A 20,142-nucleotide genomic window follows, 5' to 3' on the forward strand; every position below is an offset into this window, starting at 1 on the left:
ATCATAGGTGGATACTGTGTACGCGTGTCAAACTTTCGTCCTTATTATAGACCATCACGTGATAATGTTGGACCCTTTTTCTCCAAAATATGATTTATACAATAACTAACGACCCCTTTAAAATGATATCCGCACCCAAACCTCCACGCGTACCACTGTCCCTTTCCACTCCACATTGTAATCAGTCGTCTTGACTGAAATCAATTTAAAAAAAATAAAATAATTTATCCAACTTCAGAATTTTGTTGTCTTCCCATAAAGTCGGTAGCCATTGTTAGGATTTCAGCTCGCAGTCGAGGAATATAGCTCTGAAACCAAAAATGGGATCCAAATCCTCCTCTCCAAACCTACTTTCTGGAATTCTTGTTTCTTTTCTAGCTCTCAATTGCTTCGCAACATTCGGATCAAGGCTTGACAGAGACGAAGGTGCGAGATCTCTATATACATATTTTTTCCAAATTTGTTGCAGAACGCCCCATTTTTTCTACGTTTTGTTAAGATTTCATGAACTACGTCCTGGTTTTCTTGTAAAAATTATATATTTGATGAAACATTCTACTCTGCTCCTTTTTTAATTTCTAGAAAGCTTCTTCTTTTTCTTCCCCTTTCTCTCTGAAGAGTTTTGTGTTTTGTTAATAGTGAATAAATTTTACATGTTTACCTTTTGTTTCTTCTGATTCTTTTACCAGTGACTGCTCTTGGAGACATTGCAAAGCAACTAGGAAAAACAGATTGGGATTTCCATGTGGATCCCTGCAGTGGAGAAGGGAATTGGACACGGCCTGATGCAGAGAAGGGTTTTGAAAGTTATGTAACGTGTAACTGCTCTTTCAAGAACAACACGTGCCACGTCGTAAGCATGTAAATATCTCATCTTATCTTACATCTTATCCCTGCATTTACACACAGTCGAGTTGTTGCAGGGGATGGGGATGGGGATGGATATCCACATGACATGACTATATTTGATAACGGCACACTACTCTCTTCCTTGTAAACCTTTTTAAACAGCTGTCAAAACTCAAAAGGGCGTATTAAAATTCCCAAATAATCTGTGGGCAAGCAGCCTATTGGAAGTGTAAAAACAAAGTGATTCGTGCCATTATCAAAACATGGAAGTGAAGGTATCTGTCCCTGAAGTTATAAAAATCAGACAATCCTAACTAGCAGACCGATATCCTTTAAACAATATTGCTATAAACAATAATATTTAAAAAAAAAAAAAACAAAGAACAATTTTGTTAGGGAGATGATTTTTTCACACCTCCCCCCCACCCTAAGGATTATGCGCCCTCCTTTTAACGTGATTTGACCTCAAAAAGCGTTAAAGTCTGTCACAATTCCTTTACAAGTGGGGCGCATAGTCCTACAGGGGGGTGGGGGGTGAAAAAATCATCTCCCTCTTTTTACTTCTTAGACAGTCTAAGCTAGTAGACATGGTGTATTTAGATTATTATATGTGACGCGAAGCATTTGGATGGAAAAGGGCCCAAAAATACGTTAATCTTACAATTCTAAGTTCTAACCATCTGTATGAAGGCATTTTTGAGGAATGCAATTTGTAGGGTCAAAGAAAATTGTTGACCAATGATGTATTGGGATCATCCAGTCAATTTGCTTGTCCAAGATGGGTCCCACCCAAGGAGTCAATCTGGAGTGGACCATTTACTCCTCCCATATATTTTGATCTAATTTATCTCACCCAATTTATTTGCATGTGATGCATATCTCCTTCAAAGTTTCTACCATCTTCCGTTGTTTGGTTGCACATGAAAATGTTTTTCCATTGAAATGACATTCCCATATAGCTAGAAAAGAAAAGCAATAGTTTTGTCTTGTAAAATGTACTCCATCTCAAAACCTTGTGTACGCGTTTCTTATCATATGAAGATAAATATTAGACAGGATATGTAGGAAAATAATTAAAATCAATTTAATTATAAAAAAACACTATACTTTTAGGGCCCGTTTGGATACCCCTTGGATTTGGATTTGGAGGTGAATTTGGATTTCCAAAATCCATAGATTCAAAATCCCGAATTTTAAAATTCACAAATTTATAAATAATGCCTTTTGGATGACCACGCATAGATTTGGATTTCAAATCTAAATTATTATTATTTTTGTTTGGATGCTCTTTGGATTTGAATTTGAAATCTAACAAAACCAAAAAAACCATAAAATACTTGATATAGGGGCATTTCAATCATTTCCCATGATCCAGGGGTATTCTAGTCATTTTACCCTACATGGGCTGTTTTGATAATTTTTTATGTCATAAGGGTGTTTTGGTCATTTTCCATGATTCAGGGTATTTGGTCATTTTCACCCGGTATAGGTGTATTCCGGTCATTTTGCATGACCCGGGGGTATTCTAGTCATTTTACCCAATGTGACGTATTTTTATCATTTTTATCTCATGAGGGTATTTTTAGTCATTTTAGTCATTTTTCATGAGCCATGTCATTTGTACTTGACATAGGGGTATTGCAGTAATTTTCCATGATCTTGGGGTATTCTAGTCATTTTACCCTATATGAGGTTATTTTGATCATTTTTATGTCATAAGGGTATTTTAGTCATTTTGCACGACTCGAGAGTATTTTTCATTTTTACCTGGTATAGGGGTATTTCCGTCATTTTGCCTGACCCGGGGGTGTTCTAGTCATTTTACCTAATATATGGCATATTTTTATCATTTTTATCTCATGAGGGTGTTTTTAGTCATTTTTTATGAGCCATGGGTATTTTTACTTGATATAGGGGTATTTCAGTAATTTTTCATAATCTTGGGGTATTCTAGTCATTTTACCCTGTATGAGGTTATTTTAGTCATTTTGCACAACTCGGGGTATTTTTGCATTTTTACTTGGTATAGGGGTATTTCAGTCATTTTGCCTGACCCAGGGTTTTTCTAGTCATTTTACCTAATACGACGTATTTCGATCATTTTTTAATGTCATGTGGGTACTTTAGTCATTTAACACTTCTTTTGTATATTTTGTTCATTTTAACCCCTTACGGGTCACATTTAGATTTATAAATAACCTCTCGCAGAAAGGATTTATAAATTCAAAAAATTACACTAACAGGAGGAATTTGTAAATATTGTGGATTTCACTCAAATCCAAATCCAGATGTCATAAAGGCTTGCCAAACGCCGAATTTGGATTTAAAAATCCAAATTCACCTCCAAATCCAAATCCAAGGGGTATCCAAACAGGCCCTTAGTGATTTTAAAATGTTATACTTTTACGATCAAAATATTAGGAAATATAAATTAATTAAAGTTAAATTAATAAATAAATAAATATGATTAAAATTGGAAAATAATGCCAAATAATATATAGAATAATCTAACAATTTGTGAGAACAAGTTGGCCTATATGATATTTAGTACAAATGCAATGTGCTCCATTGATTTTCTTGGCCATTGGGCCCTTCATGTGAACTCCACTGGCAAATAAATCACCCATTGACATACATTTAGACCCTATATTTTCGTTCCCACTTGTGGATTACCATTGCTATATGTGTCCCACTGCTAGAACACTAATTAGTTTACGTATGGATCACATTGGTTTTTGGCTGTTTGGCCCTCAACTTTAGTACTCACTACTTGATAATTTATTAGTATGAATGCAGGGTCCATTATGTAGGACCCGATAATATGTGGCCCAGTACGGGCCTCAAGGGTTTTTGGTTGTTGAGCCCTCCATAAGCAGTTTAGTAGATCACTAATTAGTATACACTTGAGGTTTAATGCTTTCTATACAGGCCCAGCTCACATGTATCTCATTCCTAGAAATGTTGGCCCATTGGGTTTTCGGTGTTGGGCGTTCGATCTGGCCCCACTACTAGATCATTAGACATTAGTTAGTATTCATGCTCAATCTCTTATTTTTGGCCGTTATGTCCTCTATGTAGACCCCACTATATACATAACTCACCACTATATATTTGGGCCCCATCGGCCATTGTATATGAGTGATCAGTACCACTGAATCCATCGGACCCAATTTAGATCCATATCCTAAGGTCCTAAATTATGACAAATCGAACCTGCCACAAACTCTGCCAGTGTCCTAGATCCGATTGAAGGGTGCTAATGTATGAATATACTGTTCATTTTGTAACTAACAGCATTTTTATGAAAGATGTTTTCATCGTATAAATTCCCTAATCAACACCATTCCATCATTTCGGATGAACAAAGTTTCAAATCGATTATCTCCCATGTCTCTCCTTTCTTTCTTCAGCCTCGACTCTTCTCCTAAGCCTAAGCACTAACCAATTAAGTATTAACTTAAACCCCATAGGCTAGATGTTTTTATGCAATTTAAATCAATTTCTTTGTTCACGAGTATTATATTACTTATTTGGGATTTGCTAGGGACCAAGGCACTTGGCAGATGGGCTGTTGCATGAGAGAGCAGCCACCTCTGAGAACAAGACAAAATCTGTTGAAAAGTGAGCCTATGTTGCTGCTCTCTCATGCAACAGCCCGTCTGCGAAATGCCTTCTGCAATGGTTCCTAGCAATTCCCTACCTATTTACAAGTTTAGATTAATCACATGTAAAGGGACTGATTTGACTAAATAAACTCCATAGACATTATTAATGAATAAACATTCCATTTTTACAAAAATTCTAATTATCACAACAAAAGTAAAACCTAGAATGCTCGTGGATGGTCCGATTCAAAATGGATCGTGACCCAAATACTAAAAGCACGGTCCTAAGAACACTGAAGATCCGAATTGGATCCATTGACACCCATAATACAAACACTACTGTTGAGAAAATCCGCTTGGCAAATCCAATCCAATTGTGCACAAATTAAACAGAAGTAAAATAACACAAACAAGCCACTAGATGAACACCAAGACTTTACGTGGTTCAGCCAAGCTTACTCCACAGGCGAGAAACACGATCTTCCACTATGAGAAAAAACAAAATACAAGGATTACAATGGATTAATCACACACCCACAAACCCGCAATCTTTTTCTTGCTTCTCAACCCAAGACCGTACAAGAGAGTAACCCTAGACAAACCCACAAGAGAAACCCTAGACAAACTGAAGAGGAGCCCAAGAAGAAACCCACTTTCTCCTTCCCTCTTTCTCTCTCTTTCTTTCTCTCACTTCTCTCTATTTTCCATCTCTAGCCACTCTTCTTGTGCAGCCGACACACACAAGAAGAAGCGCACTCCAAAAACGAACTTGCGGTTCAAACCTTTTATATTTAGGTTTTAGCAAAAACCCAAATAAACAAAGTTTCTGTTTTGCCTTCCCATCCACCGTGGGAAATAAGGCAACACTACAAATAGGGGCAACTGGGGTTAAAAAGCGGGCGATCATCACCCTAAAAATATATTCCAATTACGCTTAGAGAATCATGATTTTTTTTAAATGTTCGTTTTAAAAATTGTTAAGAGATTCTTGGCCAGATCTCTACTTTGGATATTACAAGATCCTTAGGCCAAGATTGGGCATGATTCATTTCCATCCTTGGCTCAAATATCTGCCATGATCCATTTCCATCTTTAGCTAAAGATTGCTGGCAAATTATTTCCATCTCTATTGTAATTGACAGCCAAGATATTTGCTGTAATTTATTCTGTATATTTGACTTTCTTTTGTAGTATTCTAATCCTGAGATTTCTCTACAATCTTGGGATCCTAATTTATTCTTCTAATTGTATATATATACCTCTAATGTAATGAAGAAATACATATAGCATTCTTCTATTCTAAAATCCCATTATTAGCATTCTATTATGAAATTCTGTTCTTAACATGGTACCAGAGCAAACAACGATCTTTAGGCATATCTTCTTCAACTCCATTTTACCTTCTCACAAGCTTTCGTTCTCAACTCGCTTCCCTTACCGTTTGTGTCATTGTTGAAGCTACTATTCATATTACTTGTGTTGTTCTTTAACCACAGATCCTTTAACCATGTCTTCAAATGACCATGTCACATCTGCCAATGACAATTCGTCAAAGATTACAGACTCCAATGACTTTCCCGTTCAAGGTACGAACGAGGAAAATGTCTCTACCAACAATCCTTATTTTCTCCATCACTCTGACAATCCAGGGACTGTTCTTGTTTCTCATTCTCTCACCGGAGAGAATTATGCTACTTGGTCTCGTGCCATGACCATGGCACTCACTGCAAAAATAAGTGGGCTTTCGTTGATGGCTCCCTTCCACAACCTAAACCTGATTCACCAATGTTTTCATCTTGGGTTCGAGCCAATACCATGGTCTCTTCCTGGATTGTTAATGCTTGTGAAAAAGACCTTGCTGATAGTGTTGTCTATTTACCTTCAGCCCAAGCTGTTTGGAATGACCTTCGTGAAAGATTTTCTCGCAAAAATGCCCCTCGTATTTTTCAGTTAAAAAAGCTCATCCCCAATCTTCACCAAGATCAACTTTCACTATCTTCTTATTACACCAAACTCAAGCATTTGTGGGATGAATTAGCCTCTTACTCTACCTTCGTTTGTGATACATCCTCCAACTTTAATGAATACCAAGAACAAGAACGACTCATGCAATTTCTTGCGGGGTTGAACGAGTCTTATGCCACTGTCCGCAGTCACATTTTACTTATGGATCCTCTGCCATCCGTTTCTCGTGCCTACTCCCTTCTTCTCCAAGAGGAGACCCAACGTGGCCTCTATATCTCTCCACAAACTAATGAAAATACAGCCTTTTCTACTCGGCTCAATGTCCAGCCAACTGTTGAAAGAAATGGACAACATGCTCCAATCCGATACCCCCCAACTGATTTTTGCGTATATTGCAAGAAGCATGGTCATTCCAAGGATCAATGCTACAAGCTTCATGGCTTCCCAAAGAGTCACCCTCGTTATAACTCTACTCCACGTGGAAAACAGCCCTCTTTTGGCAATAACAAGCGTGCAACAGTCCCTACTGCCCACAACTATACTCTCTCTGCCAACACCTCAGCTGCACCCGGGGCATATTCCAATGCAACAGCCCTTCAATTCACACCCGAACAGCACCAACAACTATTAAACATGTTGCAGGCAGGTACTTCAAGATCCTTAGGACAACCTACTGTCTGTGTTTCTCCCTCAAATAAGCATCCCTGCCTGTGGCATCACCGGCTTGGACACCCATCATCAGCACGCTTACTTTCTCTTAGAAAATATTCTGTAGTTTCTTTTGATAATTGCCTGTGTGACGTCTGCCCTCGGGCAAAATTTTCTAGGCTTCCTTTTCCTAATAGCTCAAGTACTACCAATTCTGCATTTACTTTATTGCATTGTGACATTTGGGGTGGATATGCGACTCCCTCCCGTATTGGGGCACATTATTTTCTCACACTTGTTGATGACTATAGTCGTTCTACATGAGTCTTCTTAATGAAACATAAATATGAGACACCCCAACTCTTAAAATATTTCTTTGCTTATGTGAAAACACAATTCCATTGCTCTATTAAATCCAACAGAACAGACAATGGAACTGAGTTTTTTTCCCATGACATGCAACATTTTTTTCATTCCAATGGTGTTATCCATCAACACTCTTGTGTTGCTACGCCTCAACAGAATGGCATAGCAGAAAGAAAACATCGTCATTTATTAGAGGTTGCACGTGCACTGTTAATTCAAGCCAACTTACCCATTTCATTTTGGGGGGACTGCTTGCTGACTGCCACATATTTAATCAATCGTTTACCTACTCCATTTTTAAATGATAGAAGCCCTCATGAAGTTCTTTTTAATTCACCTCCCGACCTTCAACAACTCAAAGTTTTTGGTTGCTTGTCCTATGCTCATAATACCAATTTTCATCATAAATTTGACTTCAAAGCTCGTCGGTGTATCTTCATTGGATATCCTCCATTCCAAAAAGGTTACAAGCTTTTTGATCTTGATTCCAAAAAGGTGTTCACAAGCAGGGATGTAATTTTCCATGAACATATATTCCCTTTTGCCTCACATACCCATAAAAGCCACCCATCCGTCATACCTTTACCCCTACCTGATGACCCTCATCTTCCAGCTATACCCACCACCACTGATCTTCACCCTAACCCTACCACTGATCTTCACCCAAACCCCACTACTATATCATCCTCACCCTCCCCTCTTCTAATATCCCCATCAAACCCTACCACTACCCCACCTTCATCCTCAACTACTCCACCCATTCTAATCCAACCATCTTCTATACCACTTCCAGTACCACAGCCACCTCGTCGATCTGATCGAGCCAAACAAAAGCCCACATACCTCCAAGATTATCATTGTTTATTGACCACAAGTACTTCCCCAGCTTCAACATCAACTTCGATGACTGGCCAAGTTCCAAAGTATCATTTGCAGGAAGTTTTGTCCTACAACCGTTTATCCCCTGGATGCCAATCTTTTGCAGCCACTATTTCAAGCATTATTGAACCAACTTCCTTTAAGCAAGCTACAAATGATCCAAAATGGTGCGAGGCTATGAGCAAAGAAATTTCTGCCCTTGAAGAAAATCATACTTGGACTTTAGTTCCTTTACCTCCTGGAAAAACACCAATTGGTTGCAAATGGGTCTACAAAGTTAAGTTCAATGCCGATGGATCTATTGAGCGCTATAAAGCGCGGCTTGTTGCAAAAGGTTTCAACCAGACAGAAGGCATTGACTACCATGAAACCTTTGCACCAGTTGCTAAGCTCACCACCGTTCGATGTCTACTCGCCTTAGCTGCCGCCAAAAATTGGTCTTTACATCAGTTGGATGTCCATAATGCATTTTTACATGGAGATTTAAATGAAGAAGTGTTTATGAAAATTCCACCTGGTTTCACCAGCACGGGGGAGACGCGTTTGTCGCTTGAATAAATCACTTTATGGGCTTAAACAAGCCTCTCGACAATGGTTTTCCAAGTTTTCTGATGCCTCAAGTATAGCTGGATTTTCACAGTCAAAAGCCGATTATTCTCTCTTTACCAAATTATCTGGTAACACATACACTTACATTTTGGTTTACGTTGATGACATCGTGATAACTGCCAATTGCTTGAGTGAAATCTGCAATTTAAAGAATTTTCTCAAAACTCAATTTCATATCAACGATTTGGGTCCTTTGAATTATTTTTTGGGACTTGAAGTCCTTCGTTCCAAAGAAGGCATTTTGGTCACACAACGCAAATATGTCCTTGAAATATTGCAAGATATGGGGATGTTAGCATGCAAACCAGTGGCCGTCCCTATGGAGCAGCATATAAAATTGAACAATCGAGATGGTGAACTCTTACAGGACCCCACTCTATTTCGACGTTTAATAGGACGTCTCATTTATTTGACTATCACTCGACCAGATATACTCTTTTCTGTTCATATTCTCAGTCAATTTATGTCACAACTGAGGAAGCCTCATCTTGATGTTGCTACTAGACTTTTACGGTATTTAAAAGGATCTCCTGGTCAGGGAATTCTCTTCTCTGCTGACACTGATTTACAAATATCTGCATATTGCGACTCGGACTGGGGTCGTTGTCCAATGACACGTCGTTCCACTACGGGCTATTGTACATTTCTTGGCTCTAGTCCTATCTCATGGAAAACGAAGAAACAAGCTACTATTTCCCGATCATCTGCTGAAGCTGAATATAAGGCCATGGCCAATGCATGTTGTGAATTAACATGGTTGAGATACCTATTTCGAGATCTTGGCTTTCCCCATATTGGACCTATGAAGTTGTACTGCGACAACAAATCTGCAATTCACATAGCTGCCAACCCAGTTTATCATGAACGAACAAAGCACATAGAGCTTGATTGCCACCTCATTCGAGAGAAGATCCAATCTGGTGACATCAAAACAGCGTATGTACCAACAACTTCCCACCGAGCAGATATATTCACAAAACCATTGGGCAGAGATCAGTTTCAATTTCTTGTCAGCAAGTTGGGCATTCTCAAATTGTTTCCAATAACCCAATAGAAGTACAATTTTTTGTTAAAAAAAGCCATTCAAGTAACTCTATAAGTATGATTTTTCCTTTTTTTAATGAAAATTGAAGTAAATTTTAATATGATAAAAAAGTAAGACCAAACTTCTAGGCCAAAAAAGGGTGATGATATTTTTACTCCCCCTGCATTACGGCCACGCTCCCCTTATAACGTGATTTGACATGAAAAGTGTGCATTACGTGCACACTCCCCTTATAATGTGATAAGGGGAGCGTGCGCATAATGCAGGGGAGTGAAAATATCATCTCATGATTTTATAACATCTATGTAAATTTATTCTAGTATTTATCGGCCTTATGAAAATGGTCTGAAAGAAGTTTTGGATAACTTTTAATGCAGGAATGCTAGATTGAAGGATGCACATACAAAAAAAAGAAAAAAAACAGACACAAGGGCGCCCAATTGGATCCATGTCATCAAGCTTCAGTGAAAAATGTAAAAGTAATATTGGAATAATTAATGCACATGATGACGTGGATCCAATGGGGGCGCCTTGGGTCTGGTTTTTCCAAAGGCGATCTTTAGTTTAGCACTACTCTTCATCATTCTTTTTTGAATCACCTTTATGTGCTGTTGCAGAGGGTTGAAAGCAGAAAATCTTTCTGGAGTGCTCCCGCCAGAATTTAACAGGCTAAGACACCTCCAACAACTGTAAGCACCCTTTGCTAACTTACACCACAGGCTCATCTATCTATTGTGCGCTCACTCCAATCCCATGTATTATTATTCTTCAGTGATCTCAGTCGCAACTTACTCAACGGCTCAGTACCTCAGCAATGGGCTACCATGCGCCTGGCCGGCCTGTAAGCCCTCCATCTCCTTCTCAACTTTAATCACTTTCTTAATTACTTACTTTATTTGTTAATGAAAAATCATTTACTAATGCAGCTCCCTGATGGGAAACCGTTTGTCTGGGCCTTTTCCAAAAGCCCTTACAAAAATTACCACTCTTACAAATCTGTATGTTCAAATTTCCTTTCATGAAATTTCTTTCGAATTTCTTTTGGGTTTGTTTTATTTGGGCCAACGTTATGAAATATGCAATGTAGGAGTATAGAAGCGAACCGCTTTTCAGGGTCCATTCCTCCTGAGCTTGGGAACTTGATCGACATGAATAAGCTGTAATCTCTTTTCCTTCTTAGTTTTCCTTTCTTTCTCGTATTTATATTTTCTACATGGTTTTGTATTTGTTAGCAGATACACAAAATTAAATTCCTTTCTATATATTTCTCTCTTTGTCAAGTGTTCTATCGGCAAATGAATTAACAGGGAGATTGCCTGCCACCCTTGCTAAGCTGACAAAGTTGACTGATCTGTGAGCAGATTTTCTTTCTTAGTGAATTTGTTGATTGTTTGAGTTTAGGATTTTTTTTTTCCATGAAGATCTTCCTTTCTAATGTGATGCAGTAGGATAAGCGGAAACAATTTCTCCGGTAAGATACCCGATTTCATACAAAAATGGACGCAGATTGAAAAGCTGTAAGCATTTTCTCTTCAAATTTTCGAAATAGGGTGTAAAAAAAACCTCAATTTTCATTAATTGTTTGTTTGATTCGTTACAGGCATATCGAAGGCTCCTCTTTGGAAGGACCTATTCCTTCTAATATTTCTTTATTGACAAGCTTAACTGATCTGTAAGTGGGTTTTTGCCTTTTTGGATTATCATCTTTATCTTGCTTTTAGTTTTTATTTATGTGAACTTGGATAATTTTTTTTCCTTTTGCATATGAAGAATGCAGATAGTTGGTAATTACTGTTTACTTTTTTATGTTCTTTAGGAGGATTAGTGACATAAATGGAAGAGCGTATTTTCCAAAGTTGGATCAAATGGAATCCATGAGGACATTGTGAGTTGAATTAGTTTATTTCTCATAATTATATGCTAATATCAAAAAGGGCGATGATATTTTCACCCCCCTTATAACGTGATTTGACCTCACAAAGCGTTAAAGTTGTCCACTGTTCACGTCAATTCACGTTATAAGGGGGCACATGCATACTTCAGGGGGTGTGACAATATCATCTCCCTTATAAAAAACTATATTATCTGGATTTATGGAAGTTTTGAATTTGGTTTTATGATGCAGGATCCTGAGGAATTGTTCAATTTATGGAAATATACCCGAATATATTGGGGAAATGATGAAGCTGAAGGTCCTGTAAGTAGCTTATTGATAGATCTTCATGTCTTCTTTGCTTTTCAGAGGTTTAATTAAGTGATATAACTTGTAGAATATGGATATCTTGCCCCTTTCCAAGGAAATACAAAGGTCAAGAGATTGTGATAAATACGAAGAACCATCATTTTGTTGGAAACCTTGTTTGTATCCTATGCATTGTCCTTTATTTATGCAGGGACCTCAGCTTTAACAACTTGAATGGAGAGATTCCAAGCTCTTTTTCCCAATTAACACGGGTAGATTTCATGTAAGTGGAGATATTTTATAACTTTCAAACAATTTTATTTCATTGTTTTTAGAACCAATACATTTGCTATGTAACTATGAAGTGGTGGTATTTCTTTTCATTAGGTATTTAACTGGAAATATGTTGACTGGAGCTATCCCGGGATGGATTCCACAAAGGAACAAGAACGTGTATGTAAAAGATCCTTGATTTTTAATCTTAACATTCCCGGCTTCATATTCACTGTCATATGTAAATCTCCATGAATCCACTATATTTTAGGTTAAAACTCTGAAGAATGTTCCCTTATTGATAGTTCCAACTTCTCAATACTATTGTATGTTAATGCAAATGCTTCTTTGCAATGCTGGAAGACCTTAGTTTTGTACAGGAAAGAGGAATGCCTGAAATTAGCAACTTATTTAGGAGTTCTGGTATAGAAGCTATAGAGGGTCAAGACACGCCCTTTATTTTTGCAAAAGACGTCCTAAGTTTATGACGAGTGTCTGAGGAGAAGAAGATACTTCATATGGAAGGAGAACCCACAGAATTTGTGTGTCTGAAATTTGTGTTCTCATTCATAATCAAGTGCAGCCCTAAAATTTCATTATATAATAAAACATCTCACCCTAATCTTTCTTTAGCTAAATTCATAGGCTACATATATATTTTGTGGTTGATATGCCTCATAGGCTACATTATTACTTGTTAAATGGACTAGGTCAGTAAAGATAATAGTCATATTTATCAGTCTGATCAGTTCTACAATTAGCAAGAACTTGAACCCGTAAGTAAATAAATTTGACCTAGATCACTATTGTAGTAACTCATTATGACAATTTAGAGATGCTAAAAGGATTAAAGTTATTAGTTTGAAGCTACCGATGAAGTGTTTAAAAGCAATCACTAATAAAGGTCTATTTGAGATATTAATTTCTTATACGTCAGGCAAAAATTGGCATTTGCATTGATAGCGAAGTCCTTACGGTTTCTCTATTATTCTTATGAAATAATGATTGTGGCCTTTAACTTTTTCTCTCCATAATACCTTATGTTTTATTTTTGTTTAGAAAGTAAATAATATCTTATGTTGTATGCTTATTTAGAGAGTAGTTGTTGATTTTGCCACTCTTATTGCCGTGCAGGGATATTTCTTACAACAATTTCACGTGGGCAAGCTCAGGTCCATCAGAGTGTCCTCAAGGGAGCATGTATGAATACTTGTAGTTTTGGATTTCTTACACCCTACAGCCTTTCATGCATTATTAACATTTTCTCATTTGATTTCTCCAGTAACCTTGTTGAGAGCTACTCTTCAACGGTCAGCCAATTGTAAGATTCATTTCTTCATCTTTTAGAATACAAGTTAATCTGTCTTGAGGTCACTTACTGCTACTGTACAGCAGCTTTTACTGATTTATAGGTTATCAATTTAAGTTTGGTTTCTCATTTAGCTAAAAAGCTTTACATATTTTATGTTTATAACCTTCTCTAATACAGAAATAGTGTCCATTCGTGCCTAAAGAAGAACTTCCCCTGTGCTGCTCCAAACAAACCACGTAAGTCGGTTTGAAATTAGAAACTGAAATATTATTTCAAAGTTCTCTTTTTTATTGCTACTTATGATTCAAAATTTCCTTTCAAGTTTTTCAGTGTAGCTTTTATCACTAATCAATGTTTGTTGGGAGTTGATCCTACTTGAATGGAGTGTAATAGGTGTAGTGCTAATTTGGTCAACAAACTCAGTACAACAATTACCAAACCTTGAAATACACCAGCCTACAAAAAATAGAGATAAATGCACCTAGCTTCAACGATTAACAAAATCTCATCTAAATTGATGAGATATCCTTGAAAATATAATACAAAGTATTGTGGTATAGTTCGGTTGTATTCCTTTTGCTGACTGGTTTAATGGTTCCTCAGACTTCTGACATTCTGTTCTTACTATTCCACTGAAAAACGTAGGTTGGGTCCCATCAATCCCACTAATGAGAAATGGGCCTATCAATGAGCGCAAAAAATTAGTAAAGTAGATGATGAAAAAGAAAACTTTGGTGGAGGCAACCTATTTTAGCCTATCCATTTTGTATGCTTTAAAAACATCTTTTGTTTAACTTTTGCATTTCTTTTCCTTTTGTCTCTTCAGATTTTGGCTAACCATATCTCTCAACAGATCAATATTCATTGCATATTAATTGTGGAGGCAAAGCATCATTTATCAATGACACACAATACGAAGCAGACTTGGAAGCAAGAGGTGCTTCAACGTTTTACTCGCATCAAAATTGGGCATTCAGCAGCACTGGGAATTTCATGGACAATGATGTTGATGCAGATAACTATATTGCTACAAACAGCTCTAAACTATTCATCCCCAACTCGGAACTGTACACAAAAGCACGCCTTTCTCCTCTCTCTCTGACTTATTATGGACTTTGTCTGATAAATGGGAATTATACTGTAAAACTCCACTTTGCAGAAATAATTTTCACTGATGATAATACTTTTAGCAGCATTGGGAAGCGTATATTTAATGTATTTATTCAGGTAAAAAGAGCTTTTCTCAAATTTCTTTTCCACTTCGTATTTCATTTTAGTGAATTTGGGGTCTATTGAAAATTTTCAATGCAGGGAAAACTTGTTTTGGAGAATTTCAATATTGAAGATGAGGCTGGCGGCCCGGGGAAGGAAATTACAAAGAATTTTACTGCAGTTGTTACAAGTCACACTCTGGAGATCCATTTTTATTGGGCTGGAAAAGGGACAACAAGCATCCCAAGTAGAGGAGTTTATGGTCCGCTAATATCAGCTATTTCAGTCGATCCTAGTATGTTTGGCTACTTTTTTAGCTCCTTTTGTTTCTACTTGTACTTCCTCATGATCAAGTAATAGCCTATATAGATCACATGGGCTTGGCATACCATCTTGACCAACAAGTCTTATTTACTGCCAAAACCTGCACCACTGGCAAATTGTATTTTCACATATCCAATTTTAATTGGCGAGTCTTGTTAAAGTCCATTTCTTGTTGGCATTTAATTATAACCAATTTTCCAAGAAGGTTTTAAAGCTGAATGAAGAAAAGTACAAAATTTAATTCCTATAGGCTGAAAATAAACCCGATTAGTTTGGACTTGGAAGTTCTTTGGATTTTTCTCTCATTCATATAGTCTCTCATTTGATAAGTACATCATATTTAATTTAATAATGTTGATCTTATTGTATGGAGTTCAAGTACTAGTGATGTCATGTATCATCTTGAACTGTATCTGATTACCAATATTGTGGGATTTGTTCCTTTGAGCAGATTTCAATGTCCCTTCCTTTGGAAGGAGAAGGCTATCTATCAAAATTATTGTTGCTATTTCAGCTTCAGCATTCCTCTTCGCCCTCTTGGTTCTAGGTATTCTTTGGAGGAAAGGATGGTTGGGCGGCAAAACCTCCATAGACAAGGGTATGAGTAAGATGGATTCAACCACATTAAATCCTTAAAATTAACTGAAGTCTTAGGTTAATTGTATTGCTTCTTTTTTTAATGAAATGATTAATTGCATTGCTTATTTGGCAGATCTTAGAGGTCTAGATCTGCAAACAGGGATATTCACCTTAAGACAGATTAAAGCTGCAACCAATAACTTTGATGCTGCAAACAAGATTGGAGAAGGTGGTTTTGGTTCAGTTTACAAGGTAGGATTATTCTTTTTACCTGTTTATGTTTTTGCATACATTGGTAGAATATGCAAGTGTCCTAATGTCTTTGGTGTAACATGGCAAGAGGCTTCCTCACATAAGAAACGCTACTAAAGGACCCAATGGTTTATGGTTTCTTTATTGGACTTGGTCACTGAAAGGCAAGCGGATCATATTATCATGATTGCAAGTGTATGATATCATGTAGTATAACTTCTCAGTCAAGAATCCACTGTTTTATTCATTGTTGTAAAGAGCTACTGAGGCTAATATAACAATTTTGGTTTGTGTATCAGTCACCGGCCAAACCAACACATAATGGGCGTAGTGGCCTATACGTACCTATGACGGTTAATGCAACAACTTTTTTTAATCTTGTATCACAATGTGTGTGTGTGTGCGCGCGCGCGCGCTTTGCTTTGTATTCTTCATTTCAAAATAAAGGTTTTAATTAGTCACAAGATTTACCAGAAAGACAATGACTGACTTTAGGAAATGAAACTTCTTTATTACCGGGCTGCTTTGCTTAGTATTTACCTTTTCAAAAGAAAGGACCCAATTAGGCACAAGAGTAACCAAAGTAACCCATATAGTGAAGTTATACTCACCAACTGAAGGAAACCAAATTTAATAAGTCATGAAATGTGAACAATATGGTTTTTTTTCCTTACTGCCTATCAATGAGATTTTCTGGTATGTCCAAAATATTTTAGTTCTTAGAGTAATGTTACTCTTCCCTGTTAGTACCTATTTAGCTTTGGATTTTGGAGCACAAAAGCATGCTTCAGTTCAGAACTTCAGATTACCTTCAGTTATGCTTGCAAGGTTTGAATGTTTGAATCCATTTTATCGTAGGCTAGATATGAAACTTCTCATTATTCTAATGTAGGGTCTATTGTTGGATGGAACTGTAATTGCGGTGAAGCAACTTTCCTCCAAATCTAAGCAAGGAAACCGCGAATTTGTGACTGAAGTTGGCATGATTTCTGCTTTGCAACATCCAAATCTTGTGAAGCTTTATGGATGTTGTATTGAGGGCCATCAATTATTGCTGATTTACGAGTACATGGAAAATAATTGCCTTGCCCGTGCTCTTTTTGGTAAGATCATACTTAATGCTTATTTGTACTATCAAATTGATCATACTTAATGCTTACCGCATGATTATTTATAGGTCAGAATGCAAAAGTGAAATTGGATTGGCCAACTAGACGAAAGATTTGCCTTGGAATAGCTAGAGGTCTGGTTTATCTCCATGAAGAGTCGACACTGAAGATCGTACATAGAGACATCAAGGGAAGCAATGTGTTGCTTGATAAAGATCTCAGCGCCAAGATATCTGACTTCGGTTTGGCTAAGCTTTCTGAGGATGGTAACACCCACATCAGCACTCGAATAGCTGGAACTATGTGAGTTATCATTCTCCATATTTTTCTATTTCTTTCCTTTTCTCTAGAATTCAACAAACTGTTGATGATAGTATTTATATCTGAAATCAAGAAATGCATTTGCATCCTAAATGCATCCTTTAAATTAGTCCTTGCCAAGACTAGACGAGTCTAAACTGATTATAATTGGGAACATGTCCTTACCATGTTGGGTACAGGACTCATCTCTATTGCAGAACCATGAGAAACAACATTTCTAAGTAATTTAACTCGTGACAAATACAAACATGACCTAATTTAAATATGAAACATGTTTGCTTCCAATCAAATATATTCTATTTTTTCCATCTGATGAAAACTTGGCTCTGATACCAATTCTGGTGTAGAGTAGATCGTGGTCGGCCCAAATCAGAGAGATTATCAATCAACTTTTAAAGATGACTGTTAAAATAAGGGAAGTGATAAATCGACCCCCTATGTCTCTTTCTCTCTCCTTTGGGTTAGAGAGAGAGGGGAGAGAGAAAGAGGCATAGGGGGGTCGATTTATCACTCCCCTACAATAAATGGAATGTCTTTCGGTTGGCGAATGATGATATTCCAACTTTCAGTTTCTATAGCAGCTCCAATAGCACCCATTCAGGTACCACCAAGTGTGTTTCATTAGTATGTAATCTTATTCCTACATATAGAATAGCCTACTCACAAATGCAATGCTGTAATTGGCTTCTTGATTTGCCACTTACGCTGATGCTTTCTCCACCTAGAAACAATTATTTGTGTTCTAATCATCTTTTAGGATAATTTCTGTCTTGGTTATTTATTGAAGTCATACACATTAAGAATGGACACGTTTTATTCATCTCAAGTCATAGTTTCTCATTCAAGTATTCTCTGTAAAAGTTATGAACTTTTGATTAACTTTGTTCTTCTTAGAAATAGCAGTATTCTTGTTTCCTTCAGCAAAAAGTGGGAATAATATTCTATCTAAAATTTGTTGTTTTATTATTTCATAGAAATGGAAACCAAAACGACCATAACACCCGACAAACTTTCATAGTTTCAGGGGCTATATAAAGTGTATCTGTGCTCAATGAACCAACGATTAACCATAACATTGCCATTGGTTAGCCTTAACAAGCTATTATTGTGATCTTATTTTAATGACTTTGATTTTGCAGAGGCTATATGGCTCCCGAATATGCAATGAGGGGTTACTTGACTGATAAAGCAGATGTTTACAGCTTTGGAGTCGTTGCTTTGGAAATTGTTAGCGGAAAGAGCAACACAAATTATAGGCCAAAAGAGGATTTTGTTTATCTTCTTGACTGGGTAAGCCAAATTTCTTTTAAATATTTTCGCCCGTGTTGTCATTACCTTTGTCATGGTCATTAGCTGTATGAGATCTAGACATGGTATAATTCTAAGAATTGACCACTTGCTTGTTTTTGGGTTGGTTTAGGCCTATGTTCTTCAAGAGAGAGGGAACTTGTTGGAGTTGGTTGATCCAAACTTGGGATCAGAATTCTCCAAAGAAGAGGTATTGTTGATGCTAAATGTGGCTCTCTTATGTACCGATGCATCTCCAACCCTTAGACCAACCATGTCTATGGCTGTGAGCATACTGGAAGGCCAGACTTCTGTTCAGGTCCTATACTCAAATCCAGAATTTTCAACCAGAAATTCGAGGCTTAGATCTAATAGAAATTTTTGGCAGTGCGCGAGCCAAATGTCAATAGATGTTCCTTGTACTGATTCCTCTGAAACAATCACAGATGATGTAGAGATTGAAGACCCTCTAAGAATTAGGTCACTCAGTTCTATTCCTTAAATGTGGTGTCACAAAGTTTCACCATGTTTTAGTGGTGGGAGAATCCCCTTCATATGTATTCCAGTAAAATTTTGGATACGGGTTCGGAATTTTTCTTCTTCTTCTTTTGAATGGTAAGATAGAATCACAGTACCAAATTGGTCATCTTTGTTTCCCATGTATATGGAAAAGATAACTTCAAAAATAGTTTTTCCATTTTTAAGAGCAATTTTACTGTTAAGGCAAGCCCTATGAATGGCACTTAGTGTGATTGTAACAAAATCATTTCTCTCTATATTCCAATGGTTTGCCTATTAATTGGTAAAATATTTCCCATCAAACTCTTTCTTTGCCCTTTTCTAAGATCATATAACTTTCTTTTTGCTTAAAAAAGTTAACCCTAGCCTTGTATCAGTTAGTACGAGGCAGGAGGAACGCTTCAAGAGGATGCAACCTCATTGTAATACAGTGTGGCTAGCCTGCTACGGCAGTGTGTCTAACTCTTGATTGATCTGAACCATCCACTTGATCTGCCCCAATCTATGCAGAGATCTAATAATGTGTCCAAAGTGCACACAAGCAACCAGTTCACATCCAGTGACGAGAATGCACACTGTTTGATGCGATTGAATGATAAGACTTGATTTTTAGGCCATAGGAGATCCAAAGCAAGGACTCTCTGATGAACGGTTCAGATCAATCAAAGGTGGGACCACGTTGTATCGGACTCAAATTTGAGCGCCGAGGGTTTCTTCGGACCCAAAATTTCATAACATTGGCAGGTGCTTAATCATTCCTCCAAATTGCACTCACATCGAGCTGTTAGAAAAGGAACAGAAAAGAC

The 20,142-nt window shown here is 37.2% G+C and overlaps 1 protein-coding gene across 2 annotated transcripts; it reads left to right on the forward strand.

Annotated features, from left to right (window-relative positions):
* Positions 1–204: 204 nt before the first annotated feature.
* Positions 205–19,559, forward strand: LOC143860260 (Leucine-rich repeat transmembrane protein kinase). Of its 2 annotated transcripts, XM_077370830.1 has the most exons (25): positions 205–426; positions 690–861; positions 9,579–9,857; positions 10,584–10,655; positions 10,739–10,807; positions 10,893–10,964; positions 11,054–11,125; positions 11,248–11,319; positions 11,412–11,483; positions 11,567–11,638; positions 11,783–11,851; positions 12,092–12,163; positions 12,360–12,431; positions 12,536–12,601; positions 13,556–13,621; positions 13,704–13,742; positions 13,911–13,969; positions 14,587–14,960; positions 15,045–15,240; positions 15,721–15,867; positions 15,982–16,100; positions 16,993–17,203; positions 17,278–17,512; positions 18,670–18,820; positions 18,951–19,559. In XM_077370830.1, the coding sequence occupies exons 1-25, from the start codon at positions 321–323 to the stop codon at positions 19,317–19,319; spliced, it is 3,303 nt and encodes a 1,100-aa protein (XP_077226945.1). In that variant the 5' UTR covers positions 205–320; the 3' UTR covers positions 19,320–19,559. The 2 variants fall into 2 exon arrangements, with proteins under 2 accessions (XP_077226945.1, XP_077226946.1); XM_077370831.1 differs by lacking the exon at positions 9,579–9,857 and having other exon boundaries at positions 207–426.
* Positions 19,560–20,142: the final 583 nt, after the last annotated feature.

This window comes from Tasmannia lanceolata, unplaced genomic scaffold (assembly GCF_043159265.1).
Source record: "Tasmannia lanceolata isolate RefF3 unplaced genomic scaffold, GAP_Taslan_0.1 ptg000037l, whole genome shotgun sequence".
Taxonomy (NCBI): domain Eukaryota; kingdom Viridiplantae; phylum Streptophyta; class Magnoliopsida; order Canellales; family Winteraceae; genus Tasmannia; species Tasmannia lanceolata.